The sequence below is a fragment of the Dermacentor silvarum genome, chromosome 2 (genome assembly GCF_013339745.2).
Source record: "Dermacentor silvarum isolate Dsil-2018 chromosome 2, BIME_Dsil_1.4, whole genome shotgun sequence".
Classification (NCBI taxonomy): domain Eukaryota; kingdom Metazoa; phylum Arthropoda; class Arachnida; order Ixodida; family Ixodidae; genus Dermacentor; species Dermacentor silvarum.
Genome location: NC_051155.1, coordinates 16,711,347 through 16,736,244, shown reverse-complemented (window position 1 = coordinate 16,736,244; position 24,898 = coordinate 16,711,347). Strand labels below are relative to the sequence as shown.

The 24,898-nt window shown below is 48.0% G+C and overlaps 1 protein-coding gene across 1 annotated transcript; it reads left to right on the top strand.

The window, feature by feature from the left end:
- The first annotated feature begins 19,170 nt into the window (after positions 1–19,170).
- On the top strand, positions 19,171–23,644 carry LOC125942920 (uncharacterized). The gene is made up of 2 exons (XM_049661173.1): positions 19,171–19,823; positions 22,842–23,644. The coding sequence occupies exons 1-2, from the start codon at positions 19,197–19,199 to the stop codon at positions 22,845–22,847; spliced, it is 633 nt and encodes a 210-aa protein (XP_049517130.1). The 5' UTR covers positions 19,171–19,196; the 3' UTR covers positions 22,848–23,644.
- Positions 23,645–24,898: the final 1,254 nt, after the last annotated feature.

The window sequence follows — 24,898 nt, the reverse complement described above, 5'->3', positions numbered from 1 at the left end:
ACGGAACCGTTATTTTTGTCTATCGTTCCGACTGTTTATGACGAACTCGTTTTTTGAGCCGTACACGAGGTGGTCGCGCGCTGAAAGCTATTCTAGCTAACCAGGGACAACAAAAGGCCTGACCGCCCATCAGCTCTTTAGAGACGTCACGGTCCCCTGTCAATTTGCGTCCCAGCGACACGCTTTGGCCATGACCTCGTCTGACCACGTCGCGTCTCCTTACAACCTCCTCTCGTCCTGCTACCTTGCGCTTTCTTGGAATGCGTGCTGCACCCCGAAAAGATTGACGGAATGACTGGGACACTACTTGCCCCTTGCCCTTTTTCCGCACCGAACACGCTTCTCTGACTCGTTTTCTCCGGTGGCCCGGATGCGCTTGAATGGAAAACGTTGTCAACGGCGATCGCACCTTTCTTTTATTTGCGCACCGCTGATGGCGTTTGACACTACTCACTTTCTTAAGCTGTGTCAAACACTCTGCCGCATTCCGATTTTGACAACGCTTTTTTCTACGGCGCCTTTTCCTAGTGCTCTTTTCTGAGCCACCTGCTCGCGCCTCGTGCTGGCCGTTACACATCTCGTCGGCCCGGATCACTGTCTCATCCGCACAGTCAGAGTGATTATCAATTAAATCATGTCTCTCTTTGCCTTGACTGGCGGACAGCTCGACCGACTCTGGTACAATGCAGCAGGCTTTACTCGAGCTACGCAACTCGCTCTTCTGCGAACTGCGCACTACTACATTGTCCAGCTCATTCGGTGTATCGACACACCACACTGCGGTCTCGATCGCTGTCTCACTCGCACAGTCTGAACGATTCTCGCTCATTTGGCTATCTGGACTGGCGGACAGCTTAACTGATCCCTGAACAATGCAGTTGTCTGACCTTGAGCTACTCAGCTCGCACTCTTGCGGTCTACCCTCAACTACATCGTCCAGCCTGCACTGCGCTTCGGCACTCAGCCCTGACTCGACATGGGTGCCCGTGACTGTCGGGACGGCGGCACTCTGAGCCTCGTTAACCCTGTTAACAATATCTGCGACGCACACACGCGGTGTCTGCGCCAATTCATTCACACCTGGCCTAGCTGTGCCAACAGTGGTCTGTTGGCACAGCACCTCGTCGCTCCCACTACGGCCTTCAACGGCCTCCGTTGCCACTAAGGCATTGCTAGCAGATTTTTTTGTTCGCTGTTGTCTTTGTTCGATCAACGCTTGAATCTCTTTGTCCAAGGCTGCCATTACCCTTTCGTGCTCTTGCTCACGTTCACTCTCACGCTCTCGTTCTTGACGCTCACGCTCGCGTTCCTGACGCTCGCGCTGTACTACCTCCCAAGCAGTCTCAATGCTTTCATCATCAAAGCCACTATCTATTATTGCATTTTCGATAGCTGGCCTTTCCATTGTTTCTTCCGCCTCAACTCCCAAATCCTTGCACACCAACAGCAAGTCTGCCCTCGCCAACCTTCTAATGAGATCCATGGTAGCTGCCCCGACTGGTGGTTAGAACTGTTTCCTTAATTTGTGCAAACTCAAAATATGCTACAAATGCCCGATTCCCAGAACAATCAAAATAAACGCACAATGTTTGAAGTCTGGCGAATCAAAGGAAAAAACCACGCGCTCACCCATGGATGCAGCACCAGGCCATCTCGTCCATCCGTCCGCTGTTCCCAGTTCCTGGGGACTCCCTGGGTCGAAGGCTCGTTCTTCTTCGATGTTCCCAGTTTCTCCTGACTTTGGTCGAAAGTTCCTCGATGTCGCAGTTCCAAGTTGTTCAGCTGGAATCCCTGGGTCGAAGGCTCATACTTCTTCGTTGCCCCAGTTCTTTCGCTGTTCGCTCTCAGGACTCCTTTGGTCGAAGGCTCATTCTTCTTCGGTCGAAGGTTCATCCTTATCGCTGCCACCAGTTATTATATCTTCTTGGAGTATACGATGATCTTAGATCTGGCAGGCGTTGGTTGCGGGAGTTGGGGGACGTTGAGGCGGACTTGGGAGAAACAGGAGGTTTTACTTACATTATTTACAGTGAAAATATACAAAGTAAGAACAGTCATACAGTGATCGACGGCCGGCAGCAAATCGGACGCTGCGGCCCGTGGCAAGAAGAGGAACCTTCTTCTCCTTGATTTGTCGCTCTTTTAAACCCTTCGGTCTCTCGGAGTCTCTCGGAATTCCTCGAATTCTGTTGAGGCTCTTCGGGGTCCCGTCATTTCCGGCCAATCGTCGAGCCAGCTCAGGTGTCGTCATTTTCCTCCCCTGGTATTGGCCCGTGCAAGTGCCGTCATATTCGGCCAATGGGGACGCTCCGAGGGCTCCATTGTCCGATGGTTGATTTGCCCCGGCGTTGCCTCCTCGTCTGGAAGCGCTCAGCTGCAGGAGACCGGATGTTCTCGGAACAATCCTCCAGTGCTGCAAAACCGCTCTGCTCTCGACCAAGGCCTCCTACCTGGAACCGTGCCCGTCTCCCGTTTCACTTTTGGGAAGAGTGAAGCAGGATGAGAGACAATAGCTTGATGTGATGCGCATGAGGGGGAGGGTGTCGCCAACCTGTCTAACGGGTCCGGTAGCGTGGTTGATGCGCCTCGGCGCACCATAATTGGCATGCGGCCTTTTGAGATGGTGGGGAAACTTAAGTGATTCCGGGAAAGGGTTCGTATCTAACAGTATGTAGCTCGTCACGGAAGCTCCAGTCGCAACGTAGTTCGCCACTGACATCAGCTTTGGTGTCCGGCCAATGCGTGCTAGCATACAGTCGAAATTGCACCATCGCTTGGCCCTCGTCGTTCTCTTAGAGAACTTGGCTCAGCCGACTGTCTGAAACCTGAAGACAAGCAATGGCATTCACATGGGAATTCAGGCACCGTTCTTTCAGTAGCCCTTTGCTCGGGAACCGCGATAAAGCGTCAGCAGCAAACAGCTGCTTTCCAGGTGTGTATTTGACGAGTATCGGGTACCTCTGTAAACTGAGGCGCATGCGCTGCAGTCGTAGAGGGCATTGGCATAACACCTTAAATATCATTTATAGTGGCTTATGATCCAATTCTACTACAACTTCAGGCTGCCCGAAAAAAATAGTCACGAAATGTTTCACAGCCGTGAACAATTGCCAGCACCTCTTTTTCAATCTGGGCATGTACCTTTGCTGCGTTTCTGTCAATTAACGTGACGAGTACGCTAGCGGATACCCATCCTGTATAATTACTGCGCCAATTCCGTTCTGGCTGCCGTCTACCGATAGCCTGATCGGCTGCCCTTCTAGCAGTAGCTAAATACAGGAGCTATGGAAAACGCTTCCTGTAGAGCCTTGAAGCTGGCTTCTTGACGGTCTTCCCAAATCAACGCGATATCCTTCTTGAATAGTTCTCGAAGGGGCGCAATTAGGCTTGACATATTCGGAATAAAGCGGGAGAGAAAATTTACCATGCCCAGGAACGTCTGCAGCTCCTTCTGGTTGTTTGGCGTCTCGACTTGCAAGATGTCTTCTAGCCGCTGTGGATCCAAGCTCAGCCCGTCACGTGTCAGAAAGGTGTCCTAGGTACCGGACAGATTCCTGTAAAAAACGGCATTTCTTTCTGTTCAATTTCAGTTTGTACTCTTGGATTCGTCGTAGGATGTTTGCAAGGTTGATGTAATGCTTGCTTCTCGTTCTGCCCCACACTAGAATATCGTCCATGACAACCGCTGCGCCTTTGAGGCCTAGTACCCGGTGCATGGCACGCTGAAATATTTCCGGTGCCGAGGAGATTCCAAACGGCATGCATAAAAACCTGTAACGGCCGTAGGGAGTGCAGATTTTGGAGCTTTATTCGCCAGAATCTGGAGGCTGCATCCAAACTTGTAAAATACTGCGTGCCACTGATCGAAGGTGCCATGTCTTCAAATCTTGGCATTGGATAGTGCTCGCGAAGCAGTGCTTTCTTCAGATCAGAAGGGTCTAGAAAAATTCGTACCTTCTCTCCTTTAGTGACGACGACCATGTTGGTGGCCCTCTCCGTCGGCTCTGTCGCTTGCACGATCACTCCCGATGTCTCCATGCGGTCCAGCTCGACTTTCACCTTGCTTTGCAATGCTATTGGAATCCGCCGTGCTGGTTTCACCACTCCCTGGGAACCAGGCTTGAGCGTCACGTGGTAAAACATACCCTGCAATTGACCTAGGCCCTCGAACGCGTCTTCGTAAGGCTTCGCAGCATCGTAAAGCTCTAGTTACTCGACAGAAGAGACTCTTTTGAGTATGCCTAACTCTTCAGCAACTGCGCCGCTCAACGTCACGGCAACTTCGAGACGAACTTGTTTCGTTGCGTTTATTCTGGAAGCCAAAGAACGTGCTTAAAACTACATTACAGTTGTGCGGCTGTTTGTGTGTTATTTTCTGCATCTCGCTGCGCGCGATAACCGATCAGGTTGCGCCTGTGTCCAGCTTGCAAAAAAAATGGTTTTCCTTCTGTCTTAACGGTAGCCACCCAGCGATCGTCTTTCCCCCTGACGTGCGATACTGTTTACAACCAGAAATCGCCTTCCTGCTTTTCGCCCTCTTGCGTTTCAGTAGATGCTACCTTTTGCTCAGTCGAGTGAAATTTTTTGGGCGTCTTCCAAGGTCTACCCAAATGGGTCGCGATGCTTCGGGAGAAAGGCGGTTTAGAACAAATTGTCACCGGCATCAGCAAGGATGGTTATGGGGTACGACTGTTTTCACAACAAATCCGTATAGGGGCGGGGCCTCGCCTTGTTGACGTATCACCATTTTCTTTTTTTTTTTCCTCTCTGTTTGGCGGCGCGGTCGGTGTGCGGCGCCTCAGTTCTGATCAGCTCGTTTCACGTGAGGGAGAACGGCGCAGATATCATATTGGCGGCGTGCGTTGTTTTGTTTCGCTTGTGAAAGCGCGGAATACAATGATGAGCGGGCCTCCTCACCGACAGAAGGTGATCGAAAAGTACCTCCAAAGGTACTTTTCGGAGGTACATCATGGAGACGGCTACTCCCATGGCTACCTGAAGTCAGACGATGAGCATAAGCTTCATGAGAGGTCCTTGGCTGCCGTCAACGAGAGGTATGCTGTGCGGACATCAAGAGACCTGAACAAGCCGTCTTAATGTAAGGATGTATCGACTGCTTCTTAATGTATCGCTCTGCGCGTAATTTATCATTGAAAAACGCAGTAGTAATATTAACCAGGGACTCAACCCGGCAGAACGACTTGTTTTCAGTTGCGGTTAGTGCGCAAAACTAGACAATTGATTTATCTTGATTCGCCTTTTTGAAGATCGGGTTATCATTGTTCTGGTTATCGGTTCAGAGTTCCCCTGGCACTGATTTATTTCGGTTTGAGTGGAGTATTGGTCTGGTTGCCGCGACATGACCCGATCCCAAGAAATGTTGATAAACGTAAAAAATAACTGAACTGTTATTTTTCGGTTTCAGTCATGGTTAGAACCGCGCATGCAAGCTAATTGTGACTTTAAAAATGAGAAAGTCTGCCCCTGTGCTCTTTACATATTTGCTTTGAATTCAAGACAGAGCTGCACTTGGGCGTTTGTTTTGTATGCATCTGCGCTTTTTTTTAACATTGAAAAAGCAATCGTGCGCAACACGAGACACTATTTGCGGTGGGGCTGTACTCCATGTCGTGACACGGCCATGTGTACCATCCGTGGTCTTGCTAGAAGTGTGAACGGGACGTCTAGAGCGAGGCATAGGCCTGATGATGAACTCTGTATATGATTTGAAGCGTCAGCGTCGAGCTTTTTGTCGTATTATATTAAAATCCCAAGGCCCAACCAAACTGTCGCATGTTGGTGCTGCTTTTAAGTTGTTACTTTTTAAAACCACAGAAAAAAAAACACCGCATATCCACGGGGTGAATGATGATGAGTGGGCGAAGCTCCGGAGGGAATCATCGCTAAACCGTGAATCTTCCGTGTAATTCGCCCAGTCTCGCCGCACTAAATCGAACGATTGATTTCCACCAATGACACGCGCCATATGTGACGTCATTCCTATTTTATAACAGCGCCCTTCATTATAATTGCACCATCTCCCGCTTAAGGGGACGCTAGCACAAACGCGTTAAAAACGTGCAGTACTCTCTAGTAAGGGGGAGAGGCCACAGCGTCTTACGCAGCCGTTTACACATGCCGGAACGTGCACCGCGTTTGCCGACGCCATCACATGACTGCTGAGAGAATATAACCCCCGTATTCATAAACGCTCGTCGACTTGAACTTGACTTGCCACCGCCTTCAACGCGTTTCGAACGCGCTGCCCAAGGCGGTGGAAAGTCAAGTTCAAGTCGAGGAGCGTTTATGAATACGGGGGTAAGGCGGAGAGGCCACAGCGTCTTACACCAGCTTCTTACACGGGCCGTAACGCGCTAGCACAAACGCGTTAGAAACGCGCAGTCTTTCGTTAATGTGGGTATTTATTGTCATCGTGGTGCGTGCGTCCATGTGCGCTTCGTGGCGTAGTGGTTAGCGCCGCGCGTTCGGAAGCGAGGGGTCCCTGGTTCGATTCCGCGCTGCGGACACAACTTTCGGAATTTTTTTTCATAAAAGTAGACGTGGCTACCTACTACTACTACTACCACGACAACGACTACTACTACTACTACATACTACAGAGGAGGGACAGACCCACACCCTAAGGAGCTTCGCCCCTAGAAAGTCTGGGTAATTAATAATATTAATTATTATTTTTCTCGCTGAGGAGAGCCAGAATTTCTTGCCAGAAGCATGCGGATCTTAATGTTTCTTTGCATGCCCACTAAACAACAACTAAAGCTTGATTCGATATTGCCTTCTGCCATGCATAAAAGTAGGCACCGTCATTATATCGTCTTTATTGTTTATTTTCAGCCAATGTCGTCTTCTCCATGATCTACTCTGGGTGCAGAATCTCTATGGACAATGTACCGTTTCGAGTTGTCAAAGAAACCGTCAAAGTCGCGCGTTTTTGCCGCTAGCGTGGCCGTACCCTGCATATTTGGAACGGAATACTACTAGAAGACTCCAAAGAAAAAAAAACAGGTATGTGACATGGTGATTCACTTGCAGACGTTTCAGTCTTATGCAGATATCCAGCAGCGTTCCAACTCAAAGATTGTGTGCAAGCAGTGTAAAGAGGATACTTTTGCGACAGCTGTTTTTAACTTGTTTTCCCTTATACAATGCCCCTTTCACGGCCCTTAGGTTCCTAGCACATGAATAGATTTAGGAAAAGCCCATTGTGGCTGTGTACCAGGCACATAGCCGGTGGTTAGAGTGCCCCCCCCCCTCCCCCAAGAAATCTTCAGTTCTGCTGGGAGGTCCTCTACCCCCTCCCACCTGTGGCGTTCTCCCACGACTCCCCCCCCCCCTCCCCCCACCCCCATTCAGTAGTTGCGAGCCAAACAAAATCCTGGCTACATGCCTGGTGTGAACTATGGAAGCATGTCACTGTTGTTTTTTGTACTTACCAAAGCCACATAATGTTACAGTTGACCTGTGTGTCTTTTAACATGTATGTAAAAAACACGAGAAACAAATATTCTTTATTTCATTTACAGGATTCCAGCACCAAAGACTGGCGGAAGGAGGTGTACGAGAAAAAGTGAATGAACCTCCAAGACACAAAAAATAGGGTTTACGAGACTTTTCTCCTTTTCGGGGAACGGCTACGTAGTATGCACCATGATGATGCACCACGACTGATGCACCATACATCAGGTCGCATGTTTTGGTTACATGATGGGCAAAAACTTGGCAGCTGAACATTGACTGTTTCTAGTTCCACGATACTAAAAGTACATGTTGAGACTAGTTTAAAAATACTAGCTGATAAATGCTAAGTTTAGACGATCGCCTATTTTATTGTGCATTCCTGTTCCTTATGCAACCCATTTTTATATTGTTACGAGGCATTGTGTATGAGTCTGCCATTAAAGGACCGCTGTGCTAGGTGAAGAGGAAGAAGACGGGATAACCCTCGGGAGATGCTGTCAGCCATTCTCTGGTAGCAGCAGCCTGTATATATTGTCTCTCCAGTGTACTTGTGAATCCCCGTGACAATTTGGTGGGTGCGGGGTACTTCTTGCCTTTTCCCAATAAAGTGTACTACTACTACTACTACTACTACTAGAAGAAGCGCTGTACAACGGAGCTTCGCAGTGGTCGTCGAGTCGGGGTCATCATTATGACAGACGAGACCACGATCACGCCGCCTGCGCCGGCCAGTGCAACACCTGCAGCAACGCCGATCACAACGTCAACGATCGTCGTTACGCATCCTAAAGACCCGGGAACGTTCTGCGGTACGGATGAAGTTGACGTCGAAGATTGGATTGCCAATTATGAATGCATCAGTGAGGTCAATCGTTAGGACCTGACGATGATGCTGGCGAACGTACTGTTTTACCTCAAAGGAATGGCAAAGGTATGGTTCGATAACCATGAGGCAGAGATTGGAAGTTAGGGCACCTTCAAAACAAAACTTAGTGCCTTGTTTGGGAAGCCCATGGGTCGAAAGGCGGCCGCTACGCAAGAGCTATCCATCCGCGCTCAGACGTCCACGGAACCATACATATCCTACATTCAGGACGTCTTGGCTCTTTGCCGTAAAGTGGACATGGACATGACGGAGTCGGACAACGTTGGTCACGTACTAAAGGGAATCGCAGGCGATGCGTTCAACCTATTACTGTGCCGATATTGTGCGACCATCGACGCAATTATTGAAGAATTCTGGCGTTTTGAGCAGGCCAAAAGTCGGCATATTGCGAGGTCATTCGCTCGACTACCGAACACCGCCCCGATGTCATCATGCGAAGACGGGTAGGCCTTTCGTCTGCAGACGTCGCCACCATCGGAAATTGCACGAATCGTTCGTCGGGAAATCGAAGCAATTGCTCCTCCTCTCCCCAACAACGGCCACGGCGATTTCCAAGTGCCAGCCGTTTCCCTGCTCCAATTCATTTTGCGGGAGGAACTTGGCAACTTGGGTTTCGCCGTCTGCACCCTTGCTCAGTCCCGGACAACTGACTTTCGCCCTAGGTCACCGCCTCGCCCGAGATCACCGCCCCAGGAGCAACGGCTTTATCCGCCCTCTAGTAATCCGGCTGAATGGCGGACGGCAGATGATCGGCCGATTTGCTTCCACTGCCGCCGTATCGGTCATGTCGCGCGCCATTGCAACAACCGTTGGGTGTCGCCGTTAACTCTTGATGACACTGCTAGCCGCGCCGACAACTACCGCCGTTTTCAGCCCGCTCAGCCATACCAGCCATACAACACTGACAGCTGCCGCCGCTTCCAGCCTTTTGAGGCGTACAACGTAGCACAGCCATTCCCCGTCGCCCCGAGGGCACCAGTCCCGTTCGCCGCCAGCGCGTCGGCCGTCGTCTCCTTCGCTTCTACGACGACGTCCGACATCGCCGCTCAAACTTCAACAGGGAAACTAAGGGATGCAGCTCTTAGAGGTGTCGTTGCATCTTCGACTTCCACCTTTAAATCCGCTCCTCGTATTGCCGACGCGACGAAACTTCATCGACGTTGACGTTGACGGCTTAACTGTTTCCGCACTCGTCGATACTGGGGCACAAATATCCGTGATGAGTAATCACCTTCGTCGCCGCCTCAGGAAAGTACTTACCCCCGCCGCTACTGGTATTATTCGCATCGCTGATGGAAGAAGTCCCGCAGTCATCGGAATGTGCACAGCTCGCATCACCATCGCCGGTCACCATATATCTGTTTTGTTTACTGTCCTCGAGCAATGCCCCAACAACGTCATTCTCGGACTCGATTTCTTGTCGGCCCATGCAGCTCTCATTGACTGTGCAACCGGCGTCCTTCAACTTGAGCTTCCTCAGCTGGCAGATGTTCCGAATTTACCATCACACCGCTTATGGTCTGTTGATTATGTTCGATTGTCACCGCAAGCCACCACGTGTGTTGCCTTGACGACGGCATCACCAGTTCCAGACGGCGACTACATAGTGTCTCCACTAGTTGAAGTACGGTTGCCCAAAAATATTGCTGTGCCGCACACCCTCGAAGACTGTGGTCGACAATCACGTCCAGCTCCCGCTTCTCAACTTCAGCAACTCTTTCCAAGCTCTCCAGCAAGGCATCTCAGTGGCCAACGTGTCTGCGCTTGATGAATGCGACATCGCGGCACTAGAGGCCGACACTTCTTCGTCCTTTCTCGCAAGCGGTCCGGCAAGTCCACTCCCCGACGAAATTACCACGATGATTGCCCCTGATATTCCGACGTGTCAAGCCGCGGAACTCTACCACCTCCTAGCGACCTATAGGGATATCTTTGGCTTCGATGACCGCCCTCTCGCTCAAACGTCTATAGCAAGTCATCGAATACATACCGGAGATGCTATTCCTATCAGACGGCGACCCTATCGTGTGTCCCATTACGAACGCCAGGTCATACAACGAGAAGTCGACAAAATGCTCTCCAAAGACGTCATAGAGGCTTCCTAAAGTCCGTGGGCGTCACCTGTCGTCTTGGTCAAAAAGAAGGATGGCAGCTGGAGATTTTGCGTCGACTATGGCGCCTTAAACAAAATAACGCGCAAAGACGTATATCCGCTGCCACCGATCGATGACGCCCTGGACTGTCTTCACGGTGCGAAGTACTTCTCATCCATAGACCTGCGCTCGGGTTACTTCCAGATTTCTGTTGATGACTTGGATCGAGAAAAAACTGCCTTTATCACACCGGATGGCCTCTATCAGTTCAAAGTTATGCCCTTTGGACTGTGCAACGCCCCCGCAACGTTTGGACGCATGATGGACTCTCTCCTTCGTGGCTACAAATGGTCTATCTGCCTCTGCTACCTAGACGACGCCATTGTGTTTTCCCCAACGTTTGAAAGTCACCTTACTCGTTTGGCGACCATGCTAGCTGTCTTTCGTCGAGCAGGACTCGAGCTAAAGTCCAAAAAGTGTAGTTTCGCAGACAACAAATCACTGTGCTTGGTCACCTTGTAAGTGCTACAGGTGTCCGACCTGACCCTGCCAAGATTAGCGCTGTCAAGAACTTCCCTGTGCCCTCGTCTACAAAAGTTGTTCGGAGTTTTGTTGGATTATGCTCGTACTTCCGCCGTTTTATACGCAATTTCGCCATCATAGCCCGACCCCTCACTGACCTTCTGAAGGAGGACGTTACCTTCACGTGGGGCCCCGACAAAGCGACTGAATTCTCGGCGCTGACCAACTTGCTCACTTCACCGCCTATATTGGCTCATTTTGACCCATCCGCGCCTACTGAGGTTCGCACAGGTGCTAGTGGGCATGGAATCGGCGCTGTCCTCGCTTAGTACCATCATGGCCACACACGTGTTATTATTGCGATAGCAATTATATGGACACTCAAGAGCAGATTTCTGCCGTCGGCGTCACCGTCGCCGTCGTCGTCGCCGTCGTCGTCGCCGTCGTCATCGCCGTTGCCGTGAGGTTCCATATGACGTCAATGCAGATGAAATCGTCGCCGCGCGCCGAACGCTGTATGTGCGAGTGAAAGGGCGCGAGGGACGCGCGCTTTCCCGGGGAGTGAACGCACGGCGGAGAACAAACGCACGTTCTGCGCTGTGCTCCCTTAAAGGGACACTAAAGAGAAACCGGAAGTTGAGCTTAAATGGTAGATTATCCTTTCACAATCACAGTCATACCATTCTTACTGCAAACAGATGTTTAATAGGCGAGAAAATAGCGAAAAACTGAAGGATAGGTGCTGACGCCCCTTCGAATTTCCCGCACTACACGTTCTGACGTCGGAGATTACAAATGCAGGCCGGTCGCGATTGGTCGAGAGCGATTTATCGCTTTTAATAAAACGCAAAATGAAATACACCTTAAACGTACATAAACAGCATTTGCCAACTTTTTAAACCGTTTCAAGCGAGGAAGTACAAGTTTAGCTCAAAATTAAATAAATAAGAAAAAATGGCATGGCGATACATCCGGTCGTGATAGTTTCGTAGTTTCGTTTTTAGTCAATGCATCGTCGCGCGCGCCTGTTCCGCTCTACGGTGTTTGGTTGCGTGTTGCGTGGCTCAGAAAACGTTGACTTCGCGGGAAACAGCCAGAAAATGCCTCGTGTGTGTAGTGTTGAGGGCTGTATAAATGGCCCAAGGTGCTTGTTCAGGGGGAGCGGCAGTGTTGACTCGATTGTGTCCTTTCATGTGGTGTCGCGCGGTGAGCCCCGGCTCCCCGGCGTTCGCAATGGCTCAGTGCTCTGCCGATGATAAAACGGCAAAAGAGCCAGAGAAACCGATGGTGTGCTCTCTGCATTTCTCGCCCTCGGATTATGTGTATAATCCTGCCCTCGAAAAGTATCTTGGCGTGCCCCAGAAGCAGTCTTTTCTCGAGCAGCTGTTCCCTCAATGCGGCCTTCATCAAACCCCCTTCCTGTGCCCCTGCAGCAGCAAACTGGCGGCTCGGTGAGTGCTGAATGTCATTAAATAAAGCCACGAAATAACCATACCGACTCCGTGCGCAACTTTCTACGCTTGTTCTATCGGGAACATCGTCGCCTGGCGGACCGGACACTTCGCCTTCCGTCGACGAAAACGAAGCTCTCCGCCGGCGCGGCCGGCGGCTCACCGCCATCGCACGCGGAAACACTTACCGCCCGAGCACGGAGGATCATTTCGCGTTCCGTTTCACTGAATATCGCTGAAATGCAGTCCTGCTTCCCTGGCGAGCTCTTCGTTGCAAGGTTCAGCTGCAGCAACAGTATCCATCGCGGCGAACGCAAACGCAGCGACCATGCATGCAGCCATGATGCATCCAGTGCCTCGGCCGTTTACGCAAGCGGTGACGTATCATGGCGCGTTCTGATTCGCCGAGAGCAATGAAATCTGTGACGACACTGCTTCAGCGCCAAATCTGGGGTGAGAGAAATTGAGGAAGAGATATTTGGTCTTTGTTTACGAATTTCTCCGCTAATAACTCATATTTTTGCACCCAACAAAAACTGCATGCATTCCTGAAGGTCCCTCTTTTATTCCAGCTGAACTTCCTGTTTCTCTTTAGTGTCCCTTTAAGGGCTGCAGAAGTAGGCGTCTCGTTCCTCCTCTACAATCACCATATATGTAGAGTAAACGTACCTTCTTCCGACGCGCGAAAGGCCGTGGGGGAGGGGGGGGGGTGAGCGGGAGGGAAGGGAGGCGACGTTTAGCTGCGGCACCAAGTGCCTATTTATATCAGAGGCTCCGGCAACAGTCACCAACGCCGCACGCATTTTGAGCGAACGCGGGCCAAACGCTGACGGCGTCGACAACAGTTCTGCGTGTTGCCGGTGCTGCTGCATGTCCAAGTTTATACAGCTGATAAAGCTGCTATCATTACTCCGTATAGCTCTCTTCAAATTTGCTATCGCAATTGATGCTTCGCCTTTCAGGTGAAACTGCGACAACTTTTTGTACACGCCAGCCGCCTGCTCTCCCCATCAGAACGAAACTATTCGATCACTGAACGCGAGTGCCTTGCATAGGTTTGGGATGTCGCAAAATTTCGCCCGTATTTGTACGGCCGCGAATTCTCGGTTCTTACCGACCACGACGCTCTTTGTTGGCTGTCCTCGCTCAAGGATCCAACTTGTCGCCTTGGTCGCTGGGCTCTGAGGCAGGCTGCATCACGATGCCGATTGTCTTTCGCGCCATCCGGTGGACCCTACTGGCCTCGCTGACCACGAGCATGATTCCTGTGGGCTGGCCATCTCTGATTTACGCGACATCAGCACCGAACAGCGTCGGGATGCAGCCCTAAAGCTCACCATTTAGCGACTCTCTTCTGCACGTTCCGACCCTGTTCAACGCCAGTATGTCCAACACGATGACGTCCATTACCGTCGCAACATGAAACCTGAAGGGCCAGAATTCTTCCTAGTTATTCCCCGACGCCTGCGCACCTACATTCTTCAACATCTGCATGATGCTCCAACTGCTGGACACATCGGCGTTTCACGCACCTACGACCACGTGCGACAGCGGTTCTTTTGGCCTGGCTCATATCGTTCGGTGCGCCGATACGTTGCTGCCTGCGAGCGCTGACAACTGCGCAAACGACCTGCTCTTCCTCAGGCTGGCCTGCTTCAACCTGTCAACATTCCACCGGAGCCCTTCTTCCGCATCGGCCTTGACTTGCTCGGACCTTTCCCTACGTCCATATCTGGCAACAAATGGATTGCCGTCGGAACAGACTACGTCACCAGATATGCCATCACGCGCGCCATGCCCAGTAGCTGCGCTACCGACGTTGCAGACTTTCTGCTCAATGACGTCATTCTTCGACATAGGGCTTCACGTCAGCTTCTTACGGATCGTGGCCGCTGTTTCCTTGCAAAGGTCATTGACGAAATTCTGCGTAGCTGCTCTACTGAACATCGCCTTACGACAGCCTACCATCCACAGACCAACGGTCTTACCGAGCGGCTCAACCGAACTCTCATGGATATGCTCTATTGATCACCGCGATTGGGACGCCGCCCTACCCTACGTTACTTTTGCCTATAAGTCGTTCCGACATGACACTGCCGGCTATTCGCCGTTCTTTCTCCTGTACGGCCGCAACCCTGCGTTACCCTTCGAGACGCTCCTTCCTGCTGATCCATCCGTACCAACCGCATATGCTCAGGACGTCCTCTCTCGAGCCAGAATGGCTCGCCAGGTTGCTCATACTAGGCTATGTGCGTCGCAGGCCTCCCAAAAAGAGCGCTATGATATCCAGCACCGCGAAGTAGAGTACCCTCCTGAATGTCTGGTCCTACTCTGGACGCCGTCTCGCCGCCAAGACCTGTGCGAGAAGCTCCTCCCTCGCTACACAGGACCCTACAAAGTTCTCCGCAAGCTCAACGACGTTGACTACCTCATCACTCCGCTCCGAGATCGCCCATCTTCTTCTTTTGCGTCTGCTGCTGATGTTGTCCATGTGTCGCGGCTAAAACCCTACTACAACTGCAGTGCTGACTCGTTTTAGAAGGCGCCGTGACGGCGCTCAGTCCGCCGGGGGTGATGTTACGAGGCATTGCGTATGAGCCTGCCATTAAAGGACCGCTGTGCTACGTGAAGAGGAAGATGGGACAAGCCTCGTGAGATGCTGTCAGCCATTGTCTGGTAGCAGCAGCCTGTAAATATTGTCTATCCAGTGTACTTGTGAATCCCCGTGACAATCACCATTTCCCATAGGATGCTACTGAAAAAAAATTTAAGTCTGGATAATTAAACAGCTCCCTCAAGTCAGTAGTATTAGTATGTATACCTAAAGGGTAATTATCATAATTGCCGTCGAAAGTGGCCAGTTTGCCCAGCCTCTAATACCAGTCACAGCTGTTGAAGTAGTCTTGGCGAAATTGCTCTACTGTGTAGCTCAACCCTAACTAGAATTGCTCAACCATACCTCACATTTTCAAAGTAAACTCTTGATGCACATTAGGCATTCTCTCAAATGTGGTTTATTTATAGTCGATGCATATTACAAGCACGCCACTGAATAATTCTTGAAGTAACCACCAGACAAAAATGTAATAACATGTTTTCATATAGAATAGCTGCTATATTAAAATGTTAAAAGGAAAGTATAAAAGCAAGCACTTTCATGAAAGTGCAGAAGGGATGAAACTTTACAAACAGTTTTATACACATACATTGAAAGCACCAGCCTAAAAACTTGTTTTTATATAATTCATGAACTGAAAGTGTCACCGTCACGAAACATTAAGGCAGTATTTCTACACATACACAGCCGTTGCCAATATCACAATCACGTGACTATAATGGAGTCTAGTATAAAACATAGCATAATAATCTTAAAAGCTCTGAACATTCTAAAAAAATATTTGCACATATTTACAGATGTCCAAACACTCTGTTTAAGCCAAAGTTATCCATGATAAAAAATGAGTTTTGTAAAGTTTGAAATTTCTTTAAAAAATTTTAAAAAACACCGACAGGCAATTTCCCCTGATCCTTTCCTAGCAGTCCGAGCCAAAGCTCCTGTGAAAAGTCAACGAATCAATGGCAGAGTGACAGCACACTATAGGCGCCTTCTCTTTGGAAGAGGCTTCAGAGACGAGCATCCCTTTGTCGGTGAGCCCCGAATGTGAAGGCCAGAACATTGTGGCGCAGATTCAGCCAACTTACGGAAGGCGACTTGCAAGAAGCCGCTAGCCTCCAACAGTGTTTGAACGTCATGGCAGCAGTAAAGGAGGCAACTGAAAGTTTCAATTTCCTCGGTTAAACGTTTGCGCAACTCCGACACTGAGAGGGCTGCTGTCCCAGGAACCATGGCAACCACAGGCTGTAAAGGCACTTGACAAAAGCTTGGCTCATTGACAAAGGGAATGTCCGGCTCTGATACTGCTGTACCAAGAGCCTGTGAAGACGAGCTGGGCTCATTGACAAGGGGAATCTCAGAACCTGTTTCTGATTCTAGACAGCTTCCAAGTGTAATTTGCGGTTGATTGAGGTAACTCTGCGGAAGAGAGGAAAAGCCCCACCTGTCGCTGTACTTAAAAACAACACAAAAGTGTTTGCATGGGTACTTGTGCTTTCTAAAGTCAGGGCAGCTGGCTTGGTGGCTTGGTGAAGTCGACTGTGTACACATCATCATCACTTCTTTCGGAATGAACAGAGAACATGCCTTCAATGGGCAGCTCTTTCATGTCTGTGTGGTTGTATTCCTCTGCGTTAACGAGCCGTCTCAGCGTATGTTTAACAAACCCGTGAGGCCTGTTGTGCAGGTATGCAGGAGTATTTTCACTGTACTGTCTGTACACCGATGACTGCCTCCTTGGTGCCTCATGGAATTTCACTTCTGTGTCGGGAAGGTAGCCATGGACGACAGCTGTGATTAGGGATGTTAACGACCGTTTCCCAATGGCACTTTTCACGTACTGTGCCTTCAACACCCTGTTTTGGGCCTCAATGCCGTTATTTGTGGTCAAGACAACATCAAACTCCAGCCTGTAAGACATGACCCACCGCTCCTTTACAGAGAGCCACACTGCTTCAAAGTAACTGCGGAATGTTTCATTTTTCCAATACTCTGAGGCAACAAGGACTTCAAATGCCTTGTCAAACTCATCCTGATTTGAAGCACTGGCTAAGTGTTTCATGAGTCTCAGGGCCTCATCCGGATCGGATATGTTGTTTTCCTTTCTGCGCAGCCACCTTTGCCATGCCTGTAGTCTATGGAAGTCACAGATGGAGATTTGACTCTCTGGAAACACTTGCTTGATAGCACTTATTTCTGCCTTGCTGTAATCTACCATCTAGTACTGTCGGGACCAGTTATCACATCACTGCTTGAAAACGTCTAAAGCCTCAGCGATACAGTGGGCCGTCTCAAACTATACGATAAACACACCAGCTGGTGTGTATCTCGACAGTGTTTTCACAACAAGCAAGAAATGTGGTAAGGCATAGTCACTAGTCTTGTGTGTTGCGTCCAGGCAAACTACTGAGCCTCCATACTTTTTAAGCATTTCTCTCATGAATTTTGTCTGGAAGCAGAACAGTAACGTGTCTTCACACTCACTGGCAATGCTCTCTTCCACGTTGTTCGAGTCGCTGCTACTTGCGTGCTGCATACGGCCGATAGACAATGGAGGATTCGGGTTGCTCACCCCTGATCTTTTCAATAAGGATGCTAGCATTCTCTTGATCAACTGTGCTGAAGCGGTCTTTCTTAAGAACAGCTTGGATCTGGTTGCTGATATCACGATGTGTTGCGAAAAAGGCTCTGCAGCTGCTATCAGGCTTTTCCTTGTTTGCAATAAGTACGTCGTGCACGTAATAGTGCAGGCACTTTTTCACATCTGATACAGATGTAATTCCTTCCCTTGCCAACATTTGAATTCTCTCAGCAATGTTCCTGTCCATGTTTTGGCTAAAAGCTTCCATGTCCTCGAAACCATGGTTACGATGGGAACCGCAGTCGGCAATTCTAATCCATACTCGCGTCTCTTTGGCCACAGTCTGCTGCTCTGTGTCAAGTGCCTCCTGCAGCTGCTTGGCCTTGTCTGCTTTCAGCCGACCCTCTTTTATATGGCCGCATGGCTGGGGAAGGTCCACCTAGCAAGTAGGCATTGTCACGTATATTGAGCATACTTTATGGTTTAAAACAGCGCGACAAGATGAGGAGAAAGTGAAGACGAGACAGAAGACAGCGCTTAAACTAACAACGTAAAATTTATTTCCACTTGTCTATTATATATACACGTGGGAAATACCAAAATAAACTAAGTGAGAAACAGAGTACAACACATACAGTCTCGGCTTGGATGCCGAGACCGTACGTGTTGTACTCTTTTTATCTTTTGCCCTCTTTTTTTGCTATTTCCCACGTGTACTCATATATATACTGAAAATAGTGGAAATAAACATTCAGTTGTTAGTTCAGTGCTGTCTTCCGTCTCGTCTTCACTTTGTCCTCATCTTGGCACGCTGGTTTAAACTATAAGGATCATCAAACAACTAGCTCAAACAAACCTTCCATTAGGCATACGTCAACCAAGTCTAATCTGCCCCATCTTATGCCACGACAAATTTGTCTGCACCGTGCACTAAGGGCAACAGAAAAAGCTGATATAGGTAGCTTTAGCAGACCGTTCTTTAGCCCCGATAACGATACTATAACAATACACAACGCGTGTTTAATGCTGTCAGAGGGGAGAGGAGGCATCCTTATCGGATCCCTCTACTAAAACTCCCTACTGTCACCAGAAGCAGAAGCAATGATAGTGGACATTAGCTACAAATTTCTCACAAGCCACTGCAAGGACAATGTAATATTTTTTTAACTGCTTGTTTTGTGCCTGCTTGCACAGAACTAAATGCCATGATAAAGGTCCCCAGAAAATAACCTGCAAACATTTTTTACTTGTGGTTGCATATAACGTACCTGGAAATATGGGTACAATTCAATCCAGTTCAAATTCATTGCTCTGCACACCCCTTATTCTTTGTGCCTAGGAGATTCATTCGCTTTTTCTCGTACACCTCCTTGGGCCAGTCAGTGGTGCTTGAACCCTTTAAATGAAATCAAGAATATTTATTTCTGGTGTAAACCTTAAGTAACCTAACCTAAAGTAACCTAAAGTAAATCCTCTAAACACTGCTTGTACACAATCTTTAAATTTGGAACGCTGCTGGATATCTTGATATCTATCTAAGAGTGGGCTTGGCAGCAGCGCATCGGAAACGATGTTCACCAACCCGTTCTGCTTTGTTGTCCAGGTCTTAGCCGGCCTGATACAAGTGCAACCACCAGTTTTCTGCGCCTTGCCTGGACTGCCTGTCGTTCTCGCTGATGGTGTCAGCAACGAGCTACAAACACGTGGCGACTGGATGAAAGCCAGCAAAGTCATCCTGCCGACTATCAGGATTTCTGCGCATGTCCCGACATCTGGGACGGCAGAACACGTGGTCCATCAAGCCTTTATAAGGAGCAACTCATCGCCGATCACTTTCAGTGGGTTTGGCAGCAGCGCATCGGAAACGATGTTCACCAACCCGTTCTGCTTTGTTGTCCAGGTCTTAGCCGGCCTGATACAAGTGCAACCACCAGTTTTCTGCGCCTTGCCTGGACTGCCTGTCGTTCTCGCTGATGATGTCAGCAACGAGCTACAAACACGTGGCGACTGGATGAAAGCCAGCAAAGTCATCCTGCCGACTATCAGGATTTCTGCGCATGTCCCGACATCTGGGACGGCAGAACACGTGGTCCATCAAGCCTTTATAAGGAGCAACTCATCGCCGATCACTTTCAGTGGGCTTGGCAGCAGCGCATCGGAAACGATGTTCACCAACCCGTTCTGCTTTGTTGTCCAGGTTTGTGCACACATGCCTACTAAATGCTTTCGCAGCGATAACCGCTTTTTGGTGCTGCTGCCGTGCCCACTGATCATCGCGAACGTTCTATCTGATGTCTGTTCATTCCCAATGAATTTGTTAATATGCGGTGATGTTGAATCTAATCCAGGCCCAACACATGAAGAAATGTTGCTTCAGCTTATTTCTGGCCAAACTAATATGACTGCCTCAATTAGCACTTTACTTACACAGCAGAGTGCTCTTGAGGATAAAATTGGCGGTTTAAGTGAGCGAATTACTAAGCTGGAAGCCAAGATATCATGCTTTGCAACATTAAACAAAGAGCTCAGTAATCTAAAAACAGCTGTGACTCAACTTGAAAAAGACAAGTCATACATGCTCAAAAAGATTGATGACTTGGAAAACAGAAGCCGGAGAAATAACTTACTTGTTTACGGTTTGGAGGAGAAAGACAAAGAGACACCTGTTAGTCTTCAGAATATGGTCAAGAAAGAACTCTTTGAAGAAAAACTGAAAGTCGAAATTAATAGTGTGGAAAGGTGTCACAGATTGGGAAAAAAGAACGAAGGACAGTGCCGCCCTGTAATTATGAAATTTCAGGACTACAGAGATAAAGTTACAGTCCTACAGGCATGCTCAAAGCTGAAAGGAACCAATTTTTCTGTGACTGAAGACTTTTCCAGCCGAATTCGGGAGATTAGAAAAAAGCTATGGCAAAGCTGTTCAGAGGAGAAGGCTAACGGTGCTAAAGTCAAACTGGTATTTGACAAACTTTTTGTTGATGGTGCTATGTTCGGGTGGAACGAGGAGAAGGAAGAGCGCTATCGTATTACTAAAAAGAAAGAATGACCGAGCACAGTTAAAAAGCAAATGTTCACACTATTAAATGTCAACTGTAGAAGTGTTGTTAATAAAGCTACACAACTTGAGGGTTTGCTTCTTACTCATGATGTAGAAATAGCTGCACTTACCGAAACTTGGCTAAGTTGCCACATATTTGATAGTGAATTTGTTCCAGAAAATTACCGAGTGTTTCGTAAAGACCGGGATGGAAGGGGCAGTGTAGTGGCCATATTATTCAAATCTTCATTGCAGATCTTCAAAATGCCTGATATTGATGGTGTAGAGGGCTTATTTTGTAAATTCTACAAAAATAATGTTCGGTATATTCTCGGAGTCGTTTACAGGCCTCCTAACTCTTCCGTTGAGGTTCTAATTAACCTGAAAGAATATCTACAACACCATGTTAAATCAAATGACAGGCTCATTTTGACTGGCGATTTTAATCTGCCAAACATAGATTGGACTACTTTCTCGTATTCCACTAACACTATTGAACAAACTATGCTTGATATTTCCCTTGCATTTGACCTGTTACAAGTGGTTAAAGACTTTACTAGAGTTCATAATGGCTCAAGTTCTACTCTTGATTTATTTTTTTTAATGGTACTATTAAAGAAAGAGTGGAATGCGATGTAACGACTGGGATTTCTGATCACCAAGCTGTCATTCTGACCTTGAATAATGCAAACTTTAGCCACGAAGATACTACCCATTTTTTTCCTAACTTCTCTCGCGCTCACGATGAATCAATTATTGATATGCTAGACCTTCATTATGACAGCTTCAGAAATTTTAACGGCGATGTGAATAGCCTCTGGCACTTTTTCAAAAACATTGTTTTTCAGTGCATTGAACGCTTTGTCCCCAAAATTGCTAAAAAGACTCCAAGATGTAACCCGTGGATCACACGAGAGACGTTACGCTCACAACGCAAACTAAAAAGAATGAAAAAGAAATTAAGAGTAGGAAGCTGTTCTCGGACAAGCATTGATGATCAATCAGAAAAATTAAAGCAGCAGATTGCCCGGGACAAAGAAAGGTATTATTCTACCGAGTTGCCCTCCTTCATTAAAACATCCCCAGAGAAATTCTGGAGGCAAATAATGCCAAAACAACGATCTAACGATACATTTACAGTAGATGGCAGGAGTGAGCGTGATGATGCTCTGGTGTGCACGGCTTTTAATGAATATTTCAAATCAGTATTTACGCAGGACGACGGCTTCCTTCCTAACTACGCCACGAATTTACCTTCAATTCCTGATGTTATGATTTCCGAGGCTGGTGTTCTGAATTTATTGTTGAAAATCGATGTTAAAAAATCTCCTGGGCCAGATGATATTCCCAATGCTTTCCTGAAACGGTATTCAGAGTGGTGTTCAAAATACTTATGCATCCTGTTCAGCAGGTCGCTAAGTGAGGGCTCATTACCGGATGACTGGAGAACGGCCAGAATCAAGCCAATTCATAAAACTGGAGACAGAACATCTATTCAATATTACCGTCCGATATCATTAACCTCAACAGCATGCAAAATCTTAGAACATATTATTCATAAACATATAGCCGACTTTCTTGAGCAAAATAACTTTCTTACCAATGCACAGCATGGTTTTAGACGAGGATATTCTACTAATACTCAACTAGTCCAAACCATACATGATTTTGCAGCGGCAATAAACGAAGGAAAACAGACTGACGCTATATTTATGGATTTTAAAAAGGCATTCGACAAAGTTTCGCATAATAAACTTCTTCATAAACTAGGTAGTGTAATAAAAAACGACAAGCTACTCAAATGGATTTCAGCTTACCTCAAGGACCGTCGCCAGTTTGTGGTATTAAATAATTCGTCTTCCCCTACAGTTTCTGTTGATTCTGGCGTTCCCCAGGGATCTGTTCTTGGGCCGCTTCTTTTCTTGATTTTTATCAATGACATTGTCTCTAATATCTCTGTTTCTATCAGATTGTACGCAGACGATTGTGTGCTGTATGAAAAGATTAATACTGCTGAGGATCAAGCCAGGTTAAACAGTGATTTTGCAAAAGTATTATCTTGGTGTGACAAATGGCAAATGTGTGTTAATTATGATAAAACAGTGTTCATGCGCATAACACAGAAACGGAAGCCTCTCCTATTTAACTATACTGCTAATAATAATGATCTTTCAGAAGTGAACAGCTACAAGTACCTAGGGCTTCGGATCTGTAAAAACCTCTCCTGGACCGAACATGTGGATAACGTCACCGCTAACGCCCTCCGCAAACTCTTTTTCCTTCGACGTGCTTTGAAGCTCACGCCCCCCAGTGTACGTTTTCTCGCATATAATACCATTATTCGTCCCATGTTAGAATATGCCATCATAATCTGGGATCCCTTCACTAAAACTAACACTGCTAAATTGGAGAGAGTTCAAAAGAAAGCAGTACGGTTTATTTATAATTCATTTGGCCGTTCATCTATCACTCATCTACTTAATCAAAGTGGTTTGCTTCCAGTCTCTCATAGAAACCGTATCTGCCGTTTAAAATTCTTTTTTCAATTACTCCAAGGTAAATACAATCTTAACACATCCAACATTATATCGTACTCCTCTGGACATAACACAAGACAACGGCACGATTTTACAGTGACACCATTAAATGCTAGAATTAACTCCTATAAGTATTCTTATTTCCCCAGAACGATTACAGATTGGAATAATCTTAATAATGATGCAGTATCACAAACATCACTGCAAATGTTTGAAAGCTATCTGTAATTTCTTAACATCGTTTATACTACATTATATCATTGTGTTGCAATTGTGTCTTATGTTGTTGCATTTCTTTTCCTGGATCTTGACTTATGATTTATTTGTGAATGGATTAATGATTACTTTTGGAATTACGTTGGATGTTTCCAACGGACCTTTACTTGTATATTGTATGCCCACCCTGCTAAGGTCTTGTATAAGATCGCAGTATCAATAAATAAAAAAAAATCCGCATGAGACTGAAACGTTTGCAAGTGCATCACCATGTAACATGCCTGCTTTTTTTTTTTTTTCTTTGGAGTCTTCTTGTAGTATTCCGTTCCAAATATGCAGACTTTGACGGTTTCTTTGAGAACTCGAAACGGTACATTGTCCATATTCTTCACCCAGAGTGGATCATGGAGAAGACGACATTGGCTGAAAATAAACAATAAAGACGATGTAATGACGGCGCCTAGTTTTATGCATGGCAGAAGGCAATATCGAACCTAGATTTAGTTTTATTGCGATAGCAATTATATGGACACTCAAAAGCAGATTTCTGCCGTCGGCGTCGCCGTCGCCGTCGCCGTAGCCGTCGCCGTGAGGTTCCGTATGACGTCAATGGGGATGAAATCGGCGCCACGCGCCGAACGCTGTATGTGCGAGAGAGAGAGAGAGACAACTTTATTCGTCAGAGTGGGGAGCTAGTTCATGGGCTCCTCAGGAAGGCCAGGTGGCCGCCAGGCGATGCGTGACGGCGACCTCTTCGGCTCGCTCCACGGCTCGGAGTTGTACGTCCGGACTGGAGCTAAGCAGCACTTCCTCCCACGATGAAGGTGAGGGAGAGGCCAGGAGAGCGGGTGGAGGGGGATCCTCTTCGCAGTCCCAGAGGATGTGACTGAGCGTATATATATAGCTAACTCGCCGCATAGGTGACAGTACGGACTTAATCTATCTGGGTAAATGTAAGAGTATACGTAGGGGTTCGGATATGAGTATGTCTGTAACCTGCGCCAGGTGACCTCCTGACGCTTGTTTAGTTTAGCGGGCCTAGTGTGTCGCATAAGACGGTAGTACTGGGTTATGTCGTGATATGAGTGCAGGACTTCGTTTGAGGTCTCCGGGTACGGGAGGCCCACCGCTCGGCTGACGAATCCTCGAGCATGTTGGTGGGCCGCTTCGTTCCCTGGATTCCCCGCGTGAGCCGGGACCCATATCAACTCTACTGAGCGTGGTTCTCCACTGTTTTGTAGTGACTGTAGGAGCTTTAGTGTAGTGTGTGCCACTATTCCTCGCGCAAAGTTTGTTATGGCGGTTTTGGAGTCGCTCATAACTATACAGGCGTCACTTGAGGCCACAGCCAACGCAATGGCGGCTTCTTCTGCTTCGGTGGGTGTGGCAGCGCTTAGCGAGCTTGAAGTTGTCTGTGCCTTAAGTCCTGGGCCTGGAACGGCGCAAACGGCGTAGGTGTGGGGTCGATCAGAGTACTGG

What these genes read in the sequence shown, in the direction of transcription:
- LOC125942920 (XM_049661173.1), top strand. Translation starts at nt 19,197, where the DNA reads ATGTTCACCAACCCGTTCTGCTTTGTTGTCCAGGTCTTAGCCGGCCTG.